This window comes from Cebidichthys violaceus, unplaced genomic scaffold, assembly GCF_023349555.1.
Source record: "Cebidichthys violaceus isolate CVI_PGR_0920_01 unplaced genomic scaffold, fCebVio1.0.p SCAF_10, whole genome shotgun sequence".
Lineage (NCBI taxonomy): Eukaryota > Metazoa > Chordata > Actinopteri > Perciformes > Stichaeidae > Cebidichthys > Cebidichthys violaceus.
In genome coordinates, this window is record NW_027176263.1 from 6716540 (window position 1) to 6742279 (window position 25740).

The following is a 25740-nucleotide window of genomic DNA, read 5'->3' on the forward strand; positions in this document are numbered from 1 at the left end:
ATAGTGAGCGGCTTACGTCCCATTCAGGTCAGGCTGCCGACAGATGGACATAAATAGCCGTCTCTGTTGCAGGTAAATGAGGTGGCAAGAAGGCATGAAGTTCATGGGAAAGTCAAGCCTCGACCCTGTTCAGTCACTCTGTAACGTAAGCAGGGGTGTAAACCCGCCCACACTGCTGTTATCTACTTTTATTTAAGTAACAGAGTTTATCCTCCAGTTTCTTCATACTACAAACTGAAGATCTGTTTTATTCCTGGGACTGAAACCTAGAAACAAGACATGAATAACACACACTTTAAAAATCATACGAGAACAAATACACTAAAATATGTTCATAATCTGTCATTGAGTTTTAAACCTCATTTGTCTTAAGCCCGAATAATATTTGTGTTCAGACTAGAATGGACTTCTTGGCAGAATAAATGTTCTAAAGGTTATGTGGAAACTGGTAAAAGTACTTTTTTTACTTTCTAAAGGAAAAATAAAATTATTAAATAAAATACCCAGTGGCCCACATGACTAAAGAGGTGATTAAGAGGCACAGTGTCACTCTATTAAAGCTATGTCCTAATAAACAGAACTATTTGTTCTCCTAGCTCAGTAACCATGAGAGGAACGAACCATTTCAGCCCTGACACAGACAATCCTCTGTTGTCTAATAATGGCTGTATTGATCTCCTTTAATTGAACGGTCATCAAGTGGAAAAACAAATATTGTTCTTGGTTCCCCACTTGCCTCGTTTGGTTAAGGCATGTTAGGCTCTGAACACAAGCCGAAACCACTGTGGTTTTCTCTGCTGCAATCGACCATTGTAAGCACTCTCCTGTGACTGTGATTGCGGTTGACATGGAGTTCACTTTGTAATAGCAGACTGTGGGTCCGGACTGTAAAAGGGATCAGTCAGGAAATGAGGAAAAAAATGAACCTGGATGTGTTCATTACAATTGGGCCAGCCTACTCCGTAGCTAAAACATCTATTAATTTAAACATTACTATAATAACCCTCATTACAGTCGTTATCATAATTTAAACGCAGGTTAGACCCCATAAAGGGTTCATTCGTAAACATATTTTTTTCCACTTGTTCAAAATGGAATCGGGCATTTAGTATTTCATATATTCTGTCTACCATCATCTGGCTCTCTCCGTCATCCTCAAATATGGATTGTGGGAAAACTTTAAGATGTCCTGTTTTCATTTTATAATCACTGGTTTAACATACAAAGTGTTCACCCTCCTTGCAAGTTTTCACGTTTTATTGAATCCAGTGGGATTTAATGTGACTTTTATGACAGTGATCAACAGAAAAAACCTGAAAACAGATCTCTACAAAGTGATCTATATTAATTACAAATACAAAAGACAAAATACATTCTTGCAAAAGGTATTCACCCCATTTAATAAAAGAAAACACATATACTATCACTGTCTGGTGCAGCCTGTTAGTTTTAGAAATCACATAATTAGTTAATCCAAATTTTATTGAGTCAATGTCATATTTATAGAGATCACTTTGACATTAAAGGGTCTTCTTTTGTTGGTCAGTGTCCAAAAAGAAAACACAACAACTTCTAAAGAGGGTGAATACTTTTTATAGTCTCTTTATATCTAATGGACAAAGCAACGCAGACAGAAGGGGTGGCACAATTTGTTTTTAGAGATGAAAACAGGTGACTCCATGCACAACTGCAAGCCAAAAGACTTATAGAATTATTCTCGACTTCAATAAACTGTATAAGGGCTCAATCTTGTGTTCCTTTCCCCCCCAAGTCACTATTAAATGTCTCTTTCTTTGAGACAAAATGACTGTCCAGTCTTGAACTTGAGAGCATTCTATTGGTTTTAAACAGATGTGGTACTCTGTGCCAACTTCTTCAGGCTCAAGGCAGAACAGCCACAGAGTAATGAGATAATAATCAAAAGGCTCACACTGTCATTTCACTGTCAGTTTGTCACCACATGAGCTACCTTCTTCCTCTTATGAATAAAAGTGACGAGCAGTTGATTTAATGTGGTTGAAATCTGCCTGAAACCATCTGTTAAAAAAAAAAGGAGAACATCCTGCATTTGGAAATGTTCTGCTAAATGGAGGGGTAGAAAAGGAGAAGTGCACCATGTTTTGATGTTCAAGTGGCTGACGTCCTAATAGGTGCGTGCCTGCTCACCTCAACCATTAATCCACGGCAGCTGCATCAGCCACATTATTTGCTGGACAACAGACGTCTGAGCCTTTGGTGTGGGGTAAAAATGAGTTCAAGGGGCTTTAGGGGAATGTTGGCTATCTTTGAGTGGAACCTTCCTGCTTTTGTACAAAATTATTTTGGAACAGTGGTGCCCTTTTAGATTTGTTTTGACAAGAAAAAAAAAAATCAAATGTTAAACGCAGTAATGACCAAGAATAACACAAAGTGTATGAAACAATAACATTCTACCACGAGCATTGGATTAAATTACTTTTTTATTCTAACTTATAGAAGGCTACCTTTTTTCATAATTTAAACAATACACACGTACAAAACAACATCTCATCTAAAATATAGTAATACATAACCTAGTAACCATGACAAATTATTTTTAACCAAGTTTCACATTCAAAATATAAAAATATTTCTGGTTTCATTATAACATTCTTGAAGTGTTATGAGGGGGTTGGTGGGTGTAAATGAATTCCAGATGCTCTCTACCATCCGTTGAATATTTCCTTTTTAAGATATACAAAGCAAGAATGTACAATGACCTTCCATTCTTACAAACAAATGAGCATTGCATGTATGTACAATATGGAGTATGGTTTGTTTAAAAGTAAGAACAGATGTACACAGTATGCAAAAATGAAGAAATATGTTTCATAATCTCTGTCATCTGTGTGAGACTGAGTAAGCTGCCCGATGACACATTGATAAAGTCTTTTATTTATAGCCTTCGTGTCCAAAGAAAACATGAACACAATGTCACTGTGAGCTGTTTGAAAGTATATTCTGAGATAAAAGGAAAAATGCTCCTGTCCATGAAATCTTCAATATGATGTCAAACACATAATCAAAACAACTGAGTTTCTTAGACATGTGGAGCCTTGACTTTACACGTGTGACTCTGTTCCTCTTGCTAAGCCAGACGCCAGACAATGTGCCTCTTCAAGTCTGCTGCCGCAGGGCAGAAGAGGTGGAAGAGATTTCTCTACAGCCTATGTTCCTCAAGGAATAACGGCAGCCAAAGTGACTTTGTTTATCAGAATCAAGAAACCACTTAAAAAACAGAGGTATGGTTCTGTCTCCCTTAGTCCTGTTTTCAGTTTCTCTCCACATCAACCCTGTTTTGTCCTCTGCCACCATTGACCACCCCCTTCCTATCTGCAGGAGCAGGACTGGACAGACATATTGGGGTAAACCTTGAGCACTGGGTTCCTGGATTCATCCTGGAAGAGCACAGCCAGTGGACTCATCTTTTCTGGGACGCAGCAGGGCTCAGGAACTCCGGGGATGATCCCAACGGCACGGACTATGCTCTGGATGGTGGCGTGGTTAGACGGCTTCGCCACCTGGAGGAGTTTGAGTGGTAGGGAAGAGAGGCATGCACAGGAGAAAATCAATAAGTGGGAGAAGAACAAAACACTTTAGTGACTCAAAATAACTTCATCATGCTGTTGTGGAATGACTTAGATGTTTGCGCTCCTACCTTGGGCATGGGGAAGCCACATGTCCCAGCGCAGTAGTAGGCATCAAAGGCCTTGGGTGCTATAACCCATTCGCTCCAGCCAATGTCTGCAAAATCCACTTTGAGGTTCCTCCTGGAGCAGCCTCTGTGCTGGGAGTCGCCCCACTGCCTCCTTCTGGCCTTACGCATCGTTTGTTCATCAAAACTCAGAACAGGTGACTGAGAGTTAGCGCTCGCCTTGTGCCTTTTTCCATCCTTTCCCTCGTTTCTCCACTCATGCTTTCGTCCTGAGTCCTCAGCCTTTAGTCCTTTCTCGTCTGAGTCATCAGCTTTGAGCCCCTGTGATTTTCTTTCTCCGTCTTTTAGAACCAGAGGGTCTTCTTTATCATTGGTTCCTCTACCTTGATCCACTTCTTCTTCCTCCTGACTCTTTCTCTTCTTTTCCTTCCTTCCTGATTTAGGTTTGAGTGCTAGGTACCAAGTGCTCTCCCAGAGGTCATCCTTTCTGTACCCATCAGGCCTGTAGTCAACCTCTGGCAGCTCATTGTTCTGGATGGGCTCAGAGAGCGGAGCTGCTTGCCTTCTCTCTCGTCCTTTTGACTCTGGTGAGGAGTTAGGTCTGTGAGAGGAATGTGAGGGCTCTCCTCCGTCGTTGAACGGGTCATATCTCTGAAGGCTTGCAGCCACGCTGTTGGGCTCTGCCAAGGCTTGGTCATTAGCATACAGTAACAGATAGGGCAGGCTCCCACCAGGCAGCGCCCCCTCTGGTTTCCTCTGGTAGTCCAAATCCACTGACACCAGGAGATGACCCTTGTCCCTGGCCTCCTTTATGACCTGGGTCACATCTTTCATCTGCCACACCCCTCTCCTGTGGGGGTGGAAGGTCACATTGCCTAGAAGTGACCCCGTTGACCCAGATCTGACCTCTGACCCAGAGGATACAGAGCGAAGGAGCAGGCTGATGGACGGAGACGGGTGGACGGCTGAGGAACGACAGGATGGGCTTTTGAAGCGTTTACAGAACCAGGGTTTTTGATGAGGGCGCCGATCGAGCAGGAAGTGGAATGTGGCAGAGAGGATGACCTCTGAGTCCTGGAGGGTTGTAAGGTTCAGTTGGTACGTCGTCCTCTCCTCAGAGGAGTCTGAAAACAATCAATCAGTCAGTGGCAGTCAGTCAGGTGAACAACCCGACAAGTAAAAACTTTTTTTTATCCACAGAATGATGTATTCTAAAGGATTTCATACAGAAACAGTTTTCTCGCTCGCAGGTGCTTTTATGTTCTAAGAGGATAAAAGAACCAAAATTAGATGTATATGTCCTACTGGCCTTTTGCTGTTGAGCTGACAGATCCATACTGACATATTTGGTCTAATTATATGATAGTAACCAGGAATTGAACCTTATTTGAATTTTCAAGTTTTCACGATTATTTAACAGTAATATAAGATGAAGAAATGACTGAAAAAGCAACGACCAATTTGGTATCAAATTTCACTAAAAGCAGTCCTGCTGGCTTGGGAGGTGGGACTATTAAACACCTTTGCTTGTTCTGTGCTACATGACTGAGCTGTGTGGCTGATAGGCGGCTGCCTGCCTTGGTACCAAAGGAGCCCTTAAGAGGAACCAGACTCTGAGGATCTGGCTGGCAGGGGGGGTGAGCAGAGAGCTACATTTTCATGATGAACATTAACTTCAACAGCAGAGTTATTGTTCATTGTATAAGAGTTTAGCGGAAGTAGGGACTGACTCAAGAGATATACATTACCTCGGATTCAGCCTGCATATGGAAATGCTTACCTCAGTTTCTCTTAAAGCTTCCCCTTAAGCCTAATACAGCCAGCACTGTCTGCCCAGACACCAAGACATTATCAACTGTTTTAACAGATCGAACATTGTTGTGAAAACTCTCTTACATCCCTCCTTGGATTACACTCAGTCACTGCAGTAAAAATACACACGTGTTATGGTATGCCATCCGAGAACTATGTGGGATATAAATGTCTATGAGTTGTGTTTATAAAAACAGCATCAGACAGAGAGGAGCGACTGTGCTTTAAGCCCCCTGACTCCAGGACCATGGAGTCACACATGTCCTGTAGCCATAACAGGAACGCAGAAGCCACGACAATGACCCTTTGCAGCGCGTAACTGCCGCTGAGGGTTTCACTGTAGAAGCTGGGCATTGCTCGCAGGGAATCGCATGCATTCCTGCGCATATTGCGCGTCTGTCTGCGGTAATTGACCAGACTCCGCAAAGAAGGGCACAGCTGCTGCCACTAACACAGTGTGCCCACAGCGTCCCAAAATCATTTCAATGCATTCTCAGACTGTTCCAAAACAATCCTACCTATTTAGAGCGTCTGGCCGGGCAGCCCCACTGAACACTTTTAATAACCATCAATTGAGAGGATCAGGGGAGCTTTCTGAATACTGCATTTATTTTTCACTTTTTGCGTCAGATTACTGGTGCACTAATGGCACAGGCTTTTTTGTTCCATAATGAACATAAAGTGTTGCGATACCTAGCAATTGCGCTCTGAATGCAGGTTTATCAATGTCTCACACACCTTGGCTGGTTCTGAAACTCCTCACAGTGTTTCCCTCTCTGAGGCGGTGTTCCCTGTTGTATTTCTCGTACAGTTTTGACATGTGCTGGGAGACCATGTCCTGGTCCAGGTCATCTGAGAACGGGTCCGATGAGGGCTGGAGGAAGCTATCCCGTGCGCTTCCAGTGCCCCCTTTGATGATCCTAACTGATGCAGCACCCAGGACACAGTTAAACATCAGCAGGAGCAGGTGCGAGAGAATCATACTCAGAGCTGCCATTTAAGTGCTGAAATAAATAGGAAATCAATATCCACGAGGAAAAGCGTTGCAGAAAAATGTCCGAAACGATCCAAGAGGCGCCAAAACTATCCACGCTAAAAAAAAAGGCTGTGCGTGAATGTTCCACCTCTCCTCTCACTTTTCCGCGTCGCGCTCAGTGAGCCGTCTCACTCCTCTGTGTCAGGTTGTGTGGGACGTGGATGCTGAATGGGTTAGTCCGGGCAACAGTTGCTGCTACTTTTACACTTGCGTCTGTGTGACCGCCAGAGGCTTGGGGGGGTTATACTGGAGCAGTGAGAGGTGCTGACGTATACTGCTGTCAGCCAACGAGGTCTCATAGAGCAAGCAGCCAGAAGTGGAGGTCACGATGCTGACCCCCCCTCGTTCTCTCTTTGATGATGATGATGTTGTTGATGGCAATAATGATGTATTCCTGATGTTGTGTATTGGCGGAGTAATAACATTGATCCAGTGGCTTTGGCACAGTGTTTCAGTTTAGCACTGGTCAGACAAAGCTCAACAAGCTTTTTTTCTTTGCAGGCAGATTAATTCTGCCTCACAATGTCCAGCTCACCACATTATTTCCAGTAACTGCTTTTGACATGCTCTCAGTCACACATCATTTGCATAGAAACACCTACAATAATAGTCTGACCAACCACCCAAGGGCTATTGTTAGTGACAGTGATCCACATTTTAAAGTGTTGTGTGAGTTTTGTATTGAAAGGCTGCGGTGTAGCTGGGAGATGAGACTCTTCCGCGGGACTTACTGTGATTTTATTCAGTTTATTGCCTTTTTTAAACTCAGCACATTTAATTTTTCTGTGGTGTGTATGTATTTTTTGTACGTGTGTGTACATACAAGTTGTTTCCAGTGTGTGTCTCTGGTGTCTGGAGCTCTGTACCAACAATGCTTGTTTTGTGGAAGTGGTGGTCTCCAGCAGAGAGGCTGTAACTAGCTGGGCCTCTCGGGTCACTTTCAGCCATAACACACACCCTCACACGCACACATGCATGCTCGAGCACACATACAGCACCACATAGTACTTTTCTGGCCCCCAAGGGCCTCGCAGGATACTCCTTTTCACTATGTTCCACACCAGCGACAGGTCTTAAATCTGGACTATTCTGGAGATGTGTTTGAAAGTCTGTGTGTGTGTGTGTGTGTGTGTGTGTGTGTGTGTGTGTGTGTGTGTGTGTGTGTGTGTGTGTGTGTGATAGCAAAGGAGTATTATGAAGGAGTTGGTTCAAGTGGCCAGCTCTGTGGTTTTGTCACAGCACAAACACATTGGTGCCTCTCCTTTTCCCATACCATGTTGAGTTATACTCTGCTGAAAAACAAAATATGATTAATTGTTGTGGTTATTTGTTTGAATACATGCAATACTGATTTCCACTTGGTTAAGTGGCATCTTTGAAAAACACTTTGAGAATTTAGAGTGTCATTTGAGGATGACCACTCTAAAACAAAACCCCTGGCTACACAAACAGATATTGAAAGATATACTGTTGTTTCTTTGGAAGTAATAACATTTGAAAACCAAGCAATAATTGCCCAACAGTGAGCTGTCAATCTCTGTTATTAACAAGCCTTTAAAAAAACCCTTTGTCATTATGACAACATAGGAGTATCTCGTTGTCTGAAGTAGCGCATGGAAAAAAACAAGATCTTTGTTTTGCACATACACCGGCCATTATCGATTCAACAAAATGTATTGAAATACGTTGTGAACAGACTCAACATATATGTTAGCAGGGTGAGATGGAGGGAGAGTTAAAGTAATATTTGAGACCAGGACATTAGGGTCATAATAAATAGTCCTGGGGAGGACAATACAGGAGCCCAATACAATTTCAAGCGTGAGGATGACAACATGAAATAGCTTTGAACTCTAACCTTGTATATGTAGGGCAGTGTGAGATTAATGTTGGGCATTATCTACAATAATACTCCTCTCTCCATCACGACTGCGAGGACAGCAGCATCGCTGTGACTAGATATAATACGATTTTATTTTAAAACAGCAGGACCAGCAGGACAGAGAAACCGCTGGTAAAGAGATCGCAACCAGGCGAATGATTTAAGGCTACGGTTACGCATGTCCTTTCAGTATGACTTTAATGTTTCTGTCTGAAGCCCGGGTGTATTCAGTGACAGGTCGTAGCACCCAATATAGGTTTTTGCTTATGCTGCTATTGGATCCTCAAAGCCACACGTGGAAGCAGTCAGTCTCACATTGAGACCAGAATCCCACACATTTTGATTTTTATTAACACAGCCACATCAGACGCATAACAGACACTTTCAGGCCAAGTGTGGACATGCAAAAGTGTGACGTTTAGAATCTGAAATCACATTAAAAGGACAACTGAAACTGCAGCCACCATACACAGCATGCATCAATGCAGCTGAAAGAGACATGAAACAGAAGTTACCAGCTGGATGCAGTGGGGATTGTTGCATAACTGTAACATGGTGAAGTGAGTAGGTACTGCCCATTGATCTCTGCTGCAGCACTGCACTGTGAAGCCTGCTGTACCAAACTACTCGGGCTGTGTTACAGGGCTGTGGTGTGTTGTAGTTTGTTCGACATGGAGGTCTCCTCGTAGGACCATCCAAAGCAAACAGGAGTTGAGTTCTCCTCTGTGGGGGTATGGAAGAGCGGGAGGAATTAACATGCTCATGTGTGTCTGTCTGTGTGTGGTGCAAGGACTGATGGTTGGTTCTGGAAATGCTCCTAGTTTTAACACCTTTGCATGGTATTGGGTGAGACTTTCTGGTTCCAGAGCTCAGCAGAGGGGGTCTGATAGATGTTTGTGTGTGGGCTCAGGGGATTTGGTATGGATCGACTATTGGCCAGTCTTTCTCTAGTGACTGATATTGTCGGAGTTTGTCCAAAAAGAACAGTGCTGTGCACGTATGGGGGACGGACTGACTGGAAATGTCTTGTGCTCATAAAAATAAAGAGGGGGTAGTTTGAGCCAAATGTTCTCATGTTGTGTATCTTCTAGGATGTTGACAGCTGCTGTAAGGGACGGTGTGCCACAGGAGTATTTTTACTTTACGTAATTTTTTTTGTTGTGGACAAAACAACAGATCACACTCTAACGTACAAGAGGTAACTCAGGATTGAAGGAACTTAAGCGGAAATTGACAATGTCAGTTTAAAGGTCGTTTTAAAACTTTTAGGACCCTATTCAGCACATAAAAACACCCAGGCAAAAAATGCTTCCACAATCACTGCATTGTTTTAGTTTTCTCTGTCTTGGATGCATTTCATAAAAATATCAGGTCACCCAAATTACGAAAGAAACATTATGGGACATGTTCATCTTCTTGGTGAGAGTTAGATGAGAAGATTTATATAATTCTCATATCTATATGTTAAATATATAGCTAAAGCCAACATGGCATTTTTTTTTTTATCTTAGCACAACTGGAAGCAAGGTGGGAGAGCTAGCCTGGTTCCTCCAAGTCATTTTGCTTTTAATTTGTTTTTTGAAGTTTTGGGACCTGGAAATCTATAAATCTCACTGTTCCTCCTCAATATAAAAAATATAATAAAGCATAAAGCAAATATGTTTGTGGTGCTCGCACCATTGACAAAATAGATTTAAAATATCTTAGCAACATCTTATCCTTTAATTCTCATTTGTGGCAAAGAATGCCCTGCGTCTGCAGGATACCACCAGTGTCCAATAAAACACAAACTGTCTACACTTGGAGAATCATGGTTTTTGGTCAGATTCAGACATGGTGATCTAACAAGGAGACACAGGTTGGAGGGTTATAAAAGACCAGGAATCTCACCATGTCGATGTCGTCCACTCCGCTCTGTCGGTAGTTGTGTCAGTGTGAGAAGGAGCTGGAGCATTTTTGTGTGTGTGACTATGGAGACTATAGTTATGCCAGGGGGGTGTAACTCTGTGACCCATTCACATGGTTAATAAAACATTCATGGAAGCGGAGGAATGTTATGGTTTCTGTGTGAGTGTGCTTGCATGTGCAGGCAAACATGTATGTGTGTGCATGCATGCATGTGTGTGAGAGAGGGAGAATGTGTGTGTGTGTGTGTGTGTGTGTGTGTGTGTGTGTGTGTGTGTGTGTGTGTGTGTGTGTCCTTGTGTCTATGATGTTGGACCTCCAGCAGTGACCCCACGGAGTGCACCATTCTCTCCGCAAACAAAGGGCCGGCTGTTCCCCCCCACTTCAACCGTGGACTGCTCCAACACCGCCGACCGTTCGCCGCCGTGCTAACCAAATATTTCCCTTCCTGCTCTGAATTTGTCTCAATAAATAGTTTTGTGTTTTGGGGTTTTCTTTCTCCTCTGGCTCTTTTCCTTTGATAGACGACAGAACACACAGGTGACCACGTAATCTCAGAAGGCAGAGCTCCTCTTTCAAACCCAGGTTGGAAAGCTGGAGTAAAGAACCTGACTTCCCATAATTTCACCTCATGTGACATCCTGATTTTGTATGGAAAAAATTATCTCACAGTGCACCGCAAGTATTATTTCATGCTTAATTGACATCTGACTGATTCATTTTGTTTCAGTTCTGTCTTCACAGCCCGTGGCGAGGTACAGAGAGACACATTGTGCTTAAGATCTCACTGACTGACTTGAGTATTTTCTCTGAGCGTGGCTCAAACCACTTGACAGGAGGGCTGATCGGTGATTAAGGAAAATAAATGGAATATGTGTGTCCGTGTGTGTTTCAAACGCTTAGAGGATTGATGTCTTTTCCCAGGTCTGACATGCAGCCGTTGTTCTCCATCTTTCAATGACCATGTTATTCACCAGCAGAAACATCAATGTCGTACTATGTACCTTGACTAATAGTTTTGTTTTTTTTCTGGTTCACTTTCATGTTGTGTTTCTCAATAGCCTCAATGACAGCCTTTTTCTAATACCATATAAATGCTTGTTGTCGGTTATTGCTTATCCATTCATACAATACAGTCTCCAGTTAGATGTATTGTATGGACAGTACCAAGCAAGCAGCTCTGTACTCCGACACTGAAGTAACTGAGTGTTAGACGGGAATGCAGAATATTCTAGAGAGTGTGATTTGAGCTGTGACTGGTGGTGTTGTGTTTATTCTGACGCCCATGATATTCATTACAGGCTGCGCTGTGTGCTGCTACTTCCTGAACACGTCCCATAGGCCTGTGACCTTCACCTCCACAGGCTGCCCTTAAACCCCATTGGGCTCAAGCCAGGACGGAGGAAATTGCGCTGGGAGATTGATTGGCTAAATCCTTTAATTATTCGGATTTCACAATGGGGCCTGAGTGACTGTGCCCGTGGTAGTTGACCGTGTCAAACAAAGATGGAAATGTTTGGCTATCTTGACAGACCAGACTGTGTTTTCATTTAGTTTTATTCTGAAATTCAAGTGAAATTTAAGGTTTTACTTGGGAATTGCAGCAGTTTTCATAATATTGACAGAAAACAGAGACGAAACACTTGGGAATGAGCTTGAGTGTTTTATCTGTAAAACAAATCAAAGGGTACTTATTTGTCACTTCCTTGACATTTCTCCTGTTTTTTAACTTGAGTTCTGAAGAATGGACGGAGTGTATTTCTTCAGTCGGATGTGATCACATTTAGCATGCATGTACGGGTGTCTTACCAGAATGTGATATGCCCACACACATTCAGTACAATATCCTGCTGAGATTTACATGGGGTTTGTTCCTAATGGTTCCTCAAAGAATCCCAGAGCCTCAGCGCTCTAAAGAAAGCAGATATGTAATACTGTTGGGAATATGATAGCAGGGTCTTTTCATAGCTTGATGGATCTGTCAGATTGACCCTTGCTCTAATTTGCTTCTGTCGCCATCATTTAGTGAGGCAGTGTGTGATATTTCCCAATAAATGTACCCTCCTTGCAAAGTAATAAATGCAATATCTATTTCTCATTATGGGGGTTCAGGCATCCTGTCACTCTCCAGGCTCTAATTGCACATGACCATTGCTCCGGTGATGTCATATTCATAGGTTAGAAAAGTTAGGGAAGTAGAGATCGAAAAGAAACATTTCACTTGTTGAGTCTCATGGGATCTATTGTCTCTGGTGGTGTTACAGGCAGGTCAGCCTAGAGAACAAACATACAGTATGAGAGAATGAGATCCATGTATAGTGTCAGCCCTAGAAAGCCTGCTGTAAGGTCAAGGCCAGAGCAGCGGTGGCCAATCTCACAGGAACGCAGATTCAATTAATATCAGCGAAGGCCCTTTGTTGATAACTTCCTGGTTTTAAACAAAGTTAACCTTCAGGTTTCATTGCGTTATTGCTCCCATTCTGGTATCAGACTAGAAAAAGGGGGGTAACTTTGTATTTAATTAACACAGGGAACCAGCACCACAACATGCTCATACGGAGAGTGGTGATGTTGCATAGATACTGTTAAAATATTGCACAATGAAAGAACATGTGCATTTTAAGAAAGCGGATGTGATTTCTAACTGTCGGGTTGATGGTTAAATAAAATTGGTCAAACAATTTATTTTTTTTAAAATTCATTAATGACATCATGCCATAAAAATCAATGTTTTGTTTAAAACCGTTTCCTTTTTGCATTGCACTGTGGGTAATATATGGCCTATTGCTCTCCTATTTGAAGGCCTAATGTCACTTTCTTTCTTTGATCAAGATATTGGCAGTGTGAAATTCTTTGCAAATGTACAGTGTTATTAAGAGTTATTCAAATAAGCTTGACTTGATAAAACAAAAAAAAAATCAATACTGTATTGTAATAGTCCAAAGTAAAATACTTTGCTATTAGTAACTCACCAATCAATGTCCGAAGAACCTTTTTTCTCCATTTCTTTTCTAAACCATTATTTTCATTCTTCCTTTCTTTGATTGTCAGCTTTTTTCTGTCTTTCTTTTTTCCACTTCTTTTCAGGATTTGTAATTTTTTCCCCCCAACTGGAATCCTACTGAAATACCCCCATTCTTACTCGACTGTGTGTGTGTGTGTGTGTGTGTGTGTGTGTGTGTGTGTGTGTGTGTGTGTGTGTGTGTATGTGTGCGTGCGTGTACAATCAAAAACATACATGTCAATGATAGATTACCTCTGGAAGAAACTCAAGCTTTGGTTTGTGAACAGGAAATGCTAAAAGGGTTGTGATAACTGATACGTCTGCTAGTTGTGTGACTGCTACTGAGTTGTAGAGAGCCACAAGATGGAATGCAGCCGATTGTGTAGAATAAGACATTGGCTGCTTAAGTTTCGGACGTGGTTAAACTGAACAATGGCAAATTTCACGTTATCTTACTTTTATGGTTGAATGGAGCCTACATCATTCATGATCGATGGCCCCAGTTCGCCTCATCATAGCCTTTACATTTAAAATCTAAATATTATTTATGAATGGTTTCGGATGTTGCGGACACAAGCTGTTAACAGTCAGTCTCCATGTAAACTGAAACCTCAGTCCTGGTTCAGAGTCTTTCTGATTCACAAGGCATTTTTCTGAAATGAATGGACTTCCCCTCCTGACACTGGGAGCAGCAGGGGAGCGGTGTCAGATGTTGCAGCGCATGTGTATATAGCGAGTGTGTGCATGTGCGTATGTGTCTGCGTATGCTCATTTTTCACTGGTGACTGCTTCCATGGCCATGGACCATGAGGTCTTCACATTATATCTCTCTCATACCATCATAAACTGACTCCACAATCCTCCCATTCAACTCAAAAGCATCCAAACCATGAGAAACAGAGCATCCTAGTGACCTTTAGGCTCTATGGACATTTGTGTGCCTGAACACTCAAATGCACACTCCTCCTGTACTCCTCTTTACCTGATCCCCTCAGACATGAGGTAGACACAGATGATTTGAATAGGAGATGTCGGATATCATGCTTGGCAGCTAAATTGGTCTGGAACAAGAACAATATTTTGTCTAACAAGCCGTTACAGTAATTCAAATGGAATAAGAAATAATCTAATTTCTTGAAATGTAACCTGTATGTTTTGACCTTCTGGATGAAATAAGTATAACTCAATGCCCTAACTTTTTTTAAGGAGTTTTGCTCTGGAAAAGTCATTAAATATAATTTAAATCATCGTTAAATGAGCATGTGTAAGTGTCAGCAGTAGCTATGATCTCACCAACACATACTTATTAATAAAGTTGTGGGGCCATATTAGGGAGATAAAGCTGTAAGGGGAGTGCAGATTGGGTCGTGACAGTGTCAGGGGTGAGACATGTGGCACACACCAGAGTATGTCCGCTAACACCCAGACGTCTGCTGTGCCACACAGAGCTGATTGTTCCACAGCCATGGGCCCTTCCATTCAGGATCGAGCCCTTCTCTGGTCCATCCTGGGCCCAAAGAGGACTCTCCGCTCCTGGGGTGACTAATGCTGAATGACAGGCAGACATTGATCAAAGCAGCTCCTGGAAGCCCTCCTGTCACAGTTCGGAGGGGGCAGAGAGGAGACGATAAGTGGAGAGACAAGAGCAGTATGCCCAGTCTGGACCTGGGCCAAATATCAGGGATCAGACAGCATGGCTGGTCTTTATTAGCTTCATCGCAGACAATACACTCTCCACAGTGGACCTCCACCATTGCCAGATTATCTCATCCCTCTTTATAGCTCAGTGGCCCAGAGCCACCCCACACAGGAGCTCTGGAGCCATGAGGTGAAGAGATGCCTGGTTAATAGATGCTGAATCTGGCCTTTACACTTTTGTCTGTTCTCATCTTCTTCCTTTGCTCATGCCTCAGTCACATTTCTATCCAGTGTTTGGCACAGTTGTCATGCCCTTTCCGTTCTATGTTTTATAACATATCAATTTTATAGAGCATAAAACCACAGATTGAACTTGCAATGCAGTTCTTAAATTCCCTTGGAAGTCTTTGTGTTAGTTTGATGGGCCTCGAAGGCAGCAGGTGTGAAAAGTTTTCAGGAAAGGCGAAACATGTAACAGTGAGTGAGTGAAGGTCTTTGGCTGTCTGAGGAAAAATGTTAGTTGCATTTATGTCGGTGTGCGCGCACATGTTTGCACCTTAGTACACTAAATATCCCCACTGCACGTCTTTCAAGTCAAAGCTAACCTCTGAGCAACAGTTGAAGTAAACTCCTGTTTGATTTTGGTTTTAAAACACGTTTATATTTGTAATTTGAAGTGAAGTATAACATGTCATGATATATCCTGGGAGCATATACTTTTCTCCCATGTTACCCATTCAGTAGCCAAGGAAAACACTTTGCTTGGCTGGAATTCTACTCTGTGCTACTCTCTAGCTTCCCCTATCAGTGCACTTGGTGAAAAGTTGAGAAAAATGAGTAAAGTCTTCTTTTTCACACAGGAAACATGCTGGCAGCTTTTCATTAATCTGCTGGGCAACATGTTTCTGGTTAAAATAAATAGTCTTTGTCTGTTTAAAAAGATAAAGTGGGATTGGCCATGAACTCAGAAAATCTTTGTCTGAACTACTCCTCACCTCTGCTGAGGACACAAAAAAAATCTCACCTGTATGAAGGAAATCAAAGCTTTTGTGCAATCAGTGGAAGTGGAATAGGACACACTATGAGGAGAACATTGCTCCAGGGGGTCTATGAACTTAATAAGAAAGCTTTATCTTGATTTGACACTGCTTTGATGCCTGTCTGTTGTTTCCACTACAAGGGAGAGGTTAAGGAATAGGAAGTGCTTTGTGACCTCGTGGTCTGCGCCTCAAGGCAGCCTTTACACTGAACAGCACCCAGCGCTGGAGCTCAGTGGCATTAATTGCTTGTAGGAGCTCTGCGTTCAGAAAGCCCTTGATGTGATGGATGAATAAAGGGCACAGAGCAGCAATCTGGGCCCCGATTGTGTTTCTCTTCAGTCACCACATTGCCAATACAAACCTGGACAGGCAAAGACAAACAGGAGAAAGGCCAACAAGTCACTCTCCCTCTGAAAAGAACAGACTGTGGTCACCAGCAGTTACATATAGCTTGCTAAACTGCAGAGTGGAGGGACAGCTGATAATTATCTTTTACCTAATGGGCCGAACACATCAATATTGTTAATGTACTACTCAGTGACTAACACCATTAGTAGGGTAATTTGCAGCATTTGGGGTCATGGGGTCCAAAGTGGATCCATTTAGTGTATGAACAGGAAATAAAACCATCCTTCATGTACTTACAAGTGTGAAGTTGCGGCTGAAAATGCCCTTGAACTTCTGCCCCTCCTCCTGGTTGGCTCCATACCAAAGGTAAAAACAAACCAATCTTCTGCTTTGCGTCTCTCATCATATCTCAATATATATTATCGAAGTTGTTTATGCTTATGTTATCATTTCTTTTTTTAAGGAGCCATAGGAATAGCTCAATGTTCAAGTATTACATTTGATCTGGAGATCTTCAAACGTGTTCACATAAATCCTGAAATGCAAATCATAGACCCGGAGGATTGCTGTGGTGCCTTGAGGTCTGAGTGCAGTTTTGATGGGGTGAAATTCAAAAGAATAATCATGGTTTTGGGGAATGAAAGCTGAAACCGTAGCCACGCAGGATCCTCTCTGAAGTGATCCGTATGCCTCCTAAGTCAAAAGACCTATGATTTCATTGTTCAGCCATTGCAGAGCAGTATGTGTTCTGAATTCATATCGTTGCTATTATTATCCACCCAAATCCACCTCATTAAGTTAGCCTCTTCTTGCTCCACTGAAATTGTTTTAGTGAAGCTAAAAAGTGGCTTGTTTGATTTCAAGCTCCATCCACAACAATGAAACACTGTTATGGTGGCCCCCAGGCCTGCTCCTGAAATAGCACTGTAAGTGTCTGCTTTAATAGCAGAGATCCGCGTGAGCGTCTTTGAAAATAAATCCAGTCCCGCTGTTCTGCAGTTTGGCCGACCACAACAACCAAACTTTAACAGATTGTGGGGGCTGATCCATAAGGAACCAAAATGTGTTCTGGACATTTAGTATACTGCTTGACTCAAAATGTCTGCCTTGTTACCTCTGGCCAAGGAGGTTATGTTTAGATTCGGTTTGTCAGCAGGATTATGGAAAAACTACTGACTCTATTTTTATTTTTATTTTACTTGGTGGAACGGTGTAGCATGGGTCAAAGAAGAATCCATAACATTTTGGAATGGATCAGAATCATGGGGCGCATACACAAATTATTGTATATATATTGTATATTAACATTGCGAGAGAAGGCATGGCCTAAGCAGAGGTCTGCGCTCCCCGAGTGCCCCTCTAGTTATGATATATATTTGCAAAGATACATTTATTTATTTTTATTGGTGTAGCCAGGCAGATGATTCTGGTATTATTTGCACAGGTTTTGAGATATCTGTTGTTCCAGCTTTAAACTTACTCTAAACTTGAGACTAAGGCTCTGTTGTGGAAAGACCATTCAGCTCCCTCACACTGTCTTAGAGGCAGATATCTCACAGATATCTGAAAGCCAAAGCAAATAAACCCTGCATACACTATCTGCATTCTAGATACCACTAAGAGTAGTTTTGTAATTTTAGCAAACCAACACTTTAAACTGATTTAAAACAACCACAAGCTCAAAGCTGTGAAAATAATTTAAATTCTTCATTACCCTAAACACCAAAGGCAGAGTCCAATCTACATGTTAATCATAAAGGAGACTGTGTGGAGAGAAGGATGCGGATCACTCATTGTTTTTGGACATTCTAGCATCAGTAAATGTGCCTGTTTGGCCACAGCCAAATCTCAAGCAGCTCTCAGCCTCAGCAGCATTCCAGCACTATTGTAAATAATCATGTGTGATGAGCACCAAAAATGTCTTTTTTCTGAAACCTGGCTGCTGCACAATGCCTGGGAGGAAGGAAGTGGACTGTGAGACTTTAAGGAAGATGACAGCTGACAGATGCATCACTCTTGGTGGCCACTGGTGCTGTTTGAGGACTTGGACTTGAATCGGAGGGTGATGCTCATCAACCACTTGTCACTGTCTCTTTTACAGAATACAGCTGAGCCATGTCCAGAGGGTGAGCAGAATTTCAATTTGGCCTTAAGAAAACAAGAAACTGTGTCCTTCATTTTCACAGTCTTACATCTTTTATTTTAATTCTGTTCTCCTGCTTGAGAACTCGCGTCTATTGATAAAGGCTTTCATGGTGGGCGGGTCATCAGGACCCTGTGAGTTCCCATGGGAATGGTTGATCTGCCCACTGCTCCGGAGAGGTGATGTAGGTCAGCCGTTCCATTTTCCAGCTTTACCGGAGCAAGGCTCTCACATGACATGACCCACAGTTAATTTGGATTCCTGAAACCCCAAAGCCAGTACGTTATTCTTTCTTTGTGTTTTATGTTCTTTTTTTCTTTACTGGAGCTGCTACTGAGTGGCGGTGCTTTATCAGCCTCGCCTGCCTGCTGGGGAGATAAAAAACCTGCAGTGCTCGGTCTAATGAGTCCAGCTTGTTGATTTATTCCACCTCGAGATCCAAGTCCTACACGTCTCCCTCCAACTCTGTTTCTTTCATTCTCCTCCTCTCTGGTTAGGTTTGCGGCACAGGGAGGAGTAAATGAAGTATTTTTTTTCTTCTGTTTCTCTCAAACACACGCTTACACTGGACACTCTCACCAGCTGGCAGCCTCGGACTGTGGAAGAAGAGGGCTTTGTGATTGAGGGCGGCCTGCTGGGCATGCTCTAAACACACCCACAGTGCTTCAGGGGAGAGGAGCTGGGAAAGGAGAGGCCTGAGAGAACACAGAGGCCTCAAAACAGCAGCCAGTGACCCAGCCCGCCGCAAACACTTTACATTATCGCCCCAACACCATTACAATACACAAGAGAAGGAAAGATCCCATAGTCACAGGCTCAGACTCAGAAGTAGGACCTACTGTAAGAAATACGAGTTATAAATACTAAGGAACTGGCTGCTGCAGAAATGGGGCCTGCTGCACAAAGTCAACCAAAGAGAGTGTGTGTTGTGATTGAGAAGGGAAGGAGACAAAGAGAACAGGGGTTTGAGGTTTGACAGACTTCTATATAACATGTGGAGTACCTCGACATTTAAAAGTAAAGCCAAATAAACTAAGTGTTGGTGCCAAATGTACAACGGTATTTTAAAAAATGGCTTCATGCATTATAGATCATCAAAGAAAAAAGAGCACATAAGATGTCAGAGATAGAATAATAAACTCCCTGCAGGAAGAGGCCTGAGTGCAGGGAGAAAGGCCCGGCAGTTGCCTTGATTGTGTGTGTGTGTGTGTGTGTGTGTGTGTGTGTGTGTTTGTTCAAAGACAGCAGAAGATTGATGAGGCTGTCGTCTTTGGTGGTATCGTGGTTATCATGGTAACAGTGTAATAGTGTAATGGAGTGTAGATTTGGACTAGGATCTAATAGCTGTCACATGTGGATGTGGCAACATCCAACAGGTGTGTCTTGGCTGTCACCACTTATTCTTTCTTTTCAAAATCATTAGCAAATTAATCTAAGCTTCGACCTATCATTTATACAGAGCCAATATTCACTATTTAATAAAAAATGGATGTTGAGAAAGTGATTTTACTGAACAACCATGACAGTCTGTAAAACCTAGAATGACACCTGCCTTTATCTGACTGAAAACCAAGCTAGAACATATATGAACATAAGAAACCAGATTCTGCCTGTGTATAAACGCCCTGTTTCATGTTTCCCTCCCAGGGAGCCCAGAGGCAACAACTGTCAATATTTCTACTTCTTTAAACTTGCTTTAATTTATATTTTGGCAGCACAATAAGCCTTAAACACAACATTCACCTTATAAAGTTGATATGACTAAACACGTTTCCTATTAATTGGATACCAGCTAGTTTCTACTCAACTTTGTCTACTATTTGGTGCTGGGCAGGTAGCATACAGTGGGTTTATAATAGCTTTTTTTCACAGAAAACAGCTGCTTGCTCTGGCCAAAAACAAGACTGATGGGAATGGTGCTGACAAGGAACTATAACAGTGCAAAATTGGCCGTTGAACCTAAACAATTAATAAAAGATGCCAAAATGCTGCATTATTATCTGAGGGCTCATTTCTACGAGTGACCCCTTTCACATTAACCATAGTACTTTTTTTAATACAAAAACTATTGATTGGCGCAGCTTTAAAGGGATAGACCCCAAAATCAAAATTACATATTTTCCTTCTTACCTGTGATATTTTTCAATTGTTTTGGTGAGAGTTGCTTAGTTTTGGAGATATCAGCCATGGATATTTCTGCTTTCTCTCGAAAATAATGGAACTATATGGCACTCAGCTTGTGGTCCTCAAAGTGCCAAAAAATACATTTGTAAAACTCAACAGATATTTATACGATCAATATCTCCAAAACTAGGCAACTTACAATCTAGATTGATAAATAGCATCACAGGTAAGAGGAAAAACATATATTTTTGATTTTCTGTGAACTGTCCCTTAAGAGTTTCAGTGGCTCCATGTTGTAAATGTTGATATTGTGGCTTTTTCCATGCTACAAAAAACGAAATATCGAGAAAAACAGTCCTTGTAATTTGGTGAAATTCTTGGCATGAAAATCTTTTCTTTAAAGATATCCAATATCAGTTACTGGAAGATTCAGTCCAAAAGTGTTAAATCCCTCTGAGGGCTATATTCAGCCAATCCTTGATGAGACAGAACCTAATTCTTGCATCCAAATCTGAGAAAAATGTTGCTTTTGTCTAGTTGCACATGAAATCAACTGCCAAACAATTCATGATATTCCATGACACAGTTCATCCCGCCACCCGAGATCAGCCGGTATGCTTTCTGGATGTGAGAAATTATGGAAAGTCTTAGTGCTGAGACGTTGCACATAATTTGTCCGTTATGAGTAGCAGATGCCAATCTTTCTGTTTATCTAAAATCCCACGTTCGGAATGAAAATCACCAATATCCTCGCTGTCTCCTACCCTGCAGGGTCAGAAGCCGTTGTGTTCCACCTCTGGTGGTTTCCATACACTCTTTAAAGCCAACTCTTGCTGTGATGTGAAATCAAATTGCAAAGGCTTCTTTTTCCCCTCACTCGTTAAACGGGACTCCTTGTTTAAGTTTCCAGCCTGTGTTCTCTCTGGGGTCTTCACCTGGTAAACAGGAGAAACATCTAAATCAGTGGAAAAAGTGCCTCACGGTGTTCAGCAGCACGGCTCCCCTTTGCCCAGCAAATCTGCAATGGTATAAAACATTACAACCACCTCAGCTGGAAACCACATTCTGAACAACAATAATGAAATGAGTAGTAAAATATGGATCTAATGAGAGGGAGGAGGGATTATGTATGGTGAGACAGGGAGACTTTAATGAAGCATTTAATGTACAGACACTGATTCACCACTGTACTTGAAAAAGCTACACTAGGACCTGAGAGAATACGTCAGTTGAACTCTCACTCGGAGTCACATTGAAGCTCCGTGCAGCCACACTCCTACGCTCAAGCTATTTGATGTCTCAATAACACCAATGAATCCAACAACCTGCCGACTTCCTGCGTGGTTTTATCTTTGTCCAAGAGAAGCAGAAATTAGCATGCCTCACTCTCTCTGCATGTATGCATGTCACTGTCTATTAGTGTGTACGAGCGTGGGTGCCTGCGCGGGTGGAGGAAACTCATGTGAAGGAAAGCCCTGGTGAGGTGTTTTCTCATGGAATCCCCCTCCAAACTCAGCTAGCTTGTTAGAGTTTCCAGCCACTTAAGAGAAATGCTGTTATTTTAATACACACACAGACACACACATTCCTGCTTAGTCACATAACAGCCTACACGAATACAAACGCGCCAAACCATACACAACCTTTTTTGATGAAAACAAGGTATTAATGTTCTCTAATGCTCTCAATTTTGTCTTGGCTCTTAATTGGATTTTGGCTCAACATGGACCAGGAAAGTGTCTACGTAAACCAGACTGTTGAATTGTTTGCACTCTAAAATAGGTTGGTTAAATCAATGTGATAGGAGAATACTGGGAAACTAGAAAAAAAAGCGAATAAAAGCCTCCTTATATGTTTTACAGCCCCTGTTATAAGGTTACCGGCGCTGAGTGGTCACGGCTCAGTAACAGTTGCATGGCCACGGTTGATTTCAGGGGTCTGATTGATGCTCTCCAGTAAAGATCTCCATGTCCCATGCTGTGAGGTTCACTAATTGTTAAATAGACTGAAATATGGGATTGTACTTTAGCAGCAGCATGACGGACTTCTGACCCAGGACCATCTGTTAGTTTAAGCAAAAGTGAGACTTTCCTGGGATTGTTGGGATCAATGGATTTGTTAACAGTGCATGTCTGTCTTTGCAAATATGAGCTCCTGCACATAAACGAATGTGCAGGAATTTGGCGTCTAATTTAAAAATTCTCGCAAAAATTGATTTTTATAGCCTCCCAGCTAGCATTTTAACAATCAGAAATCTGTGCATCAACTATAAAAGAAATTTGTTTGATCAAGTATGTGGTGGAAAGAGGTGGATAATTAATTTATTAAAGTGTTTTTGGCTGTCAGCTCATAGCATCCTTGATGTGTGTGGGAAAATGTCAGAAAGTTAGGGAAAGGTCACACTCATGCACCCACTCACAACCTTCCACACACACACACACACACACACACACACACACACAAACACACACATATGAAAAAAAGCATAAAACACACAGTTTTGTACACAAGATTTTTACTCAGTGCACATTGATTAATGACCGTTCATACAGTCTTTATACAACTCTGATCAATGATGCTTTAAATAAGAATTAATGATCTCCATTGTTCTTGCACACATGCACCTAAATGGCAATTTGCATCCCTAATGCCTCATGTGAGAATGAAGATATTTAGCTGTCAACAAATCTCCGGGTATTGAAGAAGCTTTTGTCTTCCCCTGCTTGTGGTCTCACTTCACAACACTGGAAATAAAAAGAAAAATGTTGCTTTCCTGCACAGATTTGCATCTACACACAGCTTCAAAGTAAACATGTTTTCCAATTCCATTCTACATGCAAAGCTGTCAGCACTGCCCTATTCACACATCCCACTGGACATTTACTTTACATGCATGCACACATAGTCATGATACAAACTCATAAAAAAACGCACCCACATTACAATAGCAGCCTGCGCTTCTAGATATACACATCTCTATCCTCACCAGTCTCTGGCACGGCCCGCTGCCCTCTCTTTGTGCTCTAAACAACATCTTCCCGTCCTTAAAGAATGCCTCTGATGGGCCTCTTTGACATGCATTGTTTGTGCAAGAGAATTTAGACCCTCAGCCCCTGGCCTTGGCCCTCATCTGCAATCCAACCATAGGCAGGGCTGCCACTGTGACTAATGCCTTATAGACCTGCCTCTCCGAGTGTGTGTGTGCATACATGTTTATGTGTGTGTCAGAAAAAGAGAGAAAGTGTGACTAATGCCTGCAGAATGGTATTTATACATTAGGGGGCCATTAGTAGTTTAGGCTCCTGGGTGGAACAGCAGGGAGGGAGACAGGCATTGTCGTGGCCCCCGTCACCCCTATCACAACCAGCCACCACCATTCCTGCAGCGCACACAGACATCTTGCGGAAAGAAACAAACAACAGCTGCCAGTGCAATGGAACATGCAAAATGAACATGCTACTTTGCATCCAAATCAGTAGCTGGATGTTTTGTTTTTGTCTGATTGTAGGCCAGCTTGTTTAATTGCATGTCCTGCCACAAGGATTACTGTGATGGTATATCTTCAAATGTCCACATTCATGTCATGATCATATTTCACACCTAAAATGTAACATTTTATATTAATCCAGAATGCTAGTTTATTGTAGCTGGTGTATGTTTTTAATGTAATGCAATAGATATATTATATGACTGTATGAACGAGTGAGCATGTGAGCATGTGTATGTAACACATTTTATACAATGTATACAATGTCTACTTCCATGTCGATGGGTATGCACAACTATGTATGTAGTCTATGTATGGGCATATCACAGACATATCCATATTCAATGTATTTTTTTGATTTTTTTCTCTCATTGTTGTATCTTGTTTTGCTATGTGTTGTATCTTTGTGTGATATTATTGTATGTCTTGGTCTGAAGCTGGGAGGGGCAGGTTTAGGAATCAGTTTCATTTTTAACCTGGTGCATTTGGTGAAGTGTAGGCTTATGTTGAAGGTGTTTCAGGTGTGCTTTCAGGGTTCATTGTGGGCCTACTACGGTTGCACAGGGTCAGAACATTTCTGTTAAATTCCCAGAAGATTTAGAAATTGTGGAGTTTCAATTCAGTAAAAGAACAACTCTCTGCATGCACAGTGCATTCATCCATCACATGTGAGGACCAGCTCACTACCAACATTACTGCACTGTCTGAGTCAGAGGACTACATGCTTTCACGTAAGTTTCTATACATTTTTTATTTATTTTACAGTATTTCAGCTAACCAGCAGTAGCCTAAAGCAAAGTAACACTGTCTGCTAGTTTTTGCTAGCTAACGTTAGCTGTTACTATGTGGGATGTAATGTTAGCTTGATTGAGCATGCTAATGTTTATTGTGGACTTTTATTTTATAAATTAGTTGTTCACTTTAAACCCAATATTTGCACACAGACTGCACTGTCGCCTCACATTTTCAAAGTATGTACGTTCACTTGCTAGCTAGCTAACTCACCACTGGGCAGATTGCAATGTTATGCATTTGACAGATTAATTGATTGATTATGTTTACGATATAGTGAAATATTGTGTTTCTATCTGTGTATGACTAAATACAGCCTGAGCAAATAACCTTTATATTCATTTGATTCCAGTTGTTTTCTTATTGAGTTATTTATTATTTCTTGTCAATTCTCTGAAATTACCCATAAATTCCAGATAATTCCCCTAAAAAGTTTACTTCCCCATGGAATATTTAAAGATGTTCAACCCTAGGGCATACTTTACATTGGATTGATGTAAAAAAAAATCAATTACCAAAAACTAAGTAATTTCCTTCCTACATACTCCTCAGCCTGGTGAAGACAGTTTGTCTCATAGCTGTTTGTCTCCTATTTGTCTCTTGTGCTGCTTATAGGACAGCTACAGAGGCTGGAGCCACCGTAGATTAAACCGATGGACACCTCAGTAGTGATCAAAACACTTTATACACACCACTGAAATATTACTTCTGGTGTGGATGCGGTGAGTGTTTTTCTTCCCCCCTAGTATTCAAAATGTACTTAATTAATGAAATTGCAATATGCAGTATATATATATATATATATATATATATATATATATATATATATATATATATATATCACACATACACCATT

General features: G+C 41.8%; 1 protein-coding gene across 1 annotated transcript; it reads right to left on the bottom strand.

Annotated features, from left to right (window-relative positions):
* Positions 1–2512: 2512 nt before the first annotated feature.
* Positions 2513–6661, bottom strand: gdf10a (growth differentiation factor 10a). The gene is made up of 3 exons (XM_068717647.1): positions 6224–6661; positions 3677–4797; positions 2513–3539 (listed from the first exon to the last, which is right to left on the bottom strand). The coding sequence occupies exons 1-3, from the start codon at positions 6480–6482 to the stop codon at positions 3348–3350; spliced, it is 1572 nt and encodes a 523-aa protein (XP_068573748.1). The 5' UTR covers positions 6483–6661; the 3' UTR covers positions 2513–3347.
* Between the last annotated feature and the right edge of the window lie 19079 nt (positions 6662–25740).

Bases quoted from the DNA above. Each gene is read 5' to 3' on its own strand.
- gdf10a (XM_068717647.1), bottom strand. From the start codon at position 6,482: ATGGCAGCTCTGAGTATGATTCTCTCGCACCTGCTCCTGCTGATGTTT. The intron at 4,798-6,223 runs GTGTGTGAGACA...GATTGTTTTCAG, and splicing joins GAGTTTCAGAACCAGCCAAG to ACTCCTCTGAGGAGAGGACG. The intron at 3,540-3,676 runs GTAGGAGCGCAA...AAACTCCTCCAG, and splicing joins GTGGCTTCCCCATGCCCAAG to GTGGCGAAGCCGTCTAACCA.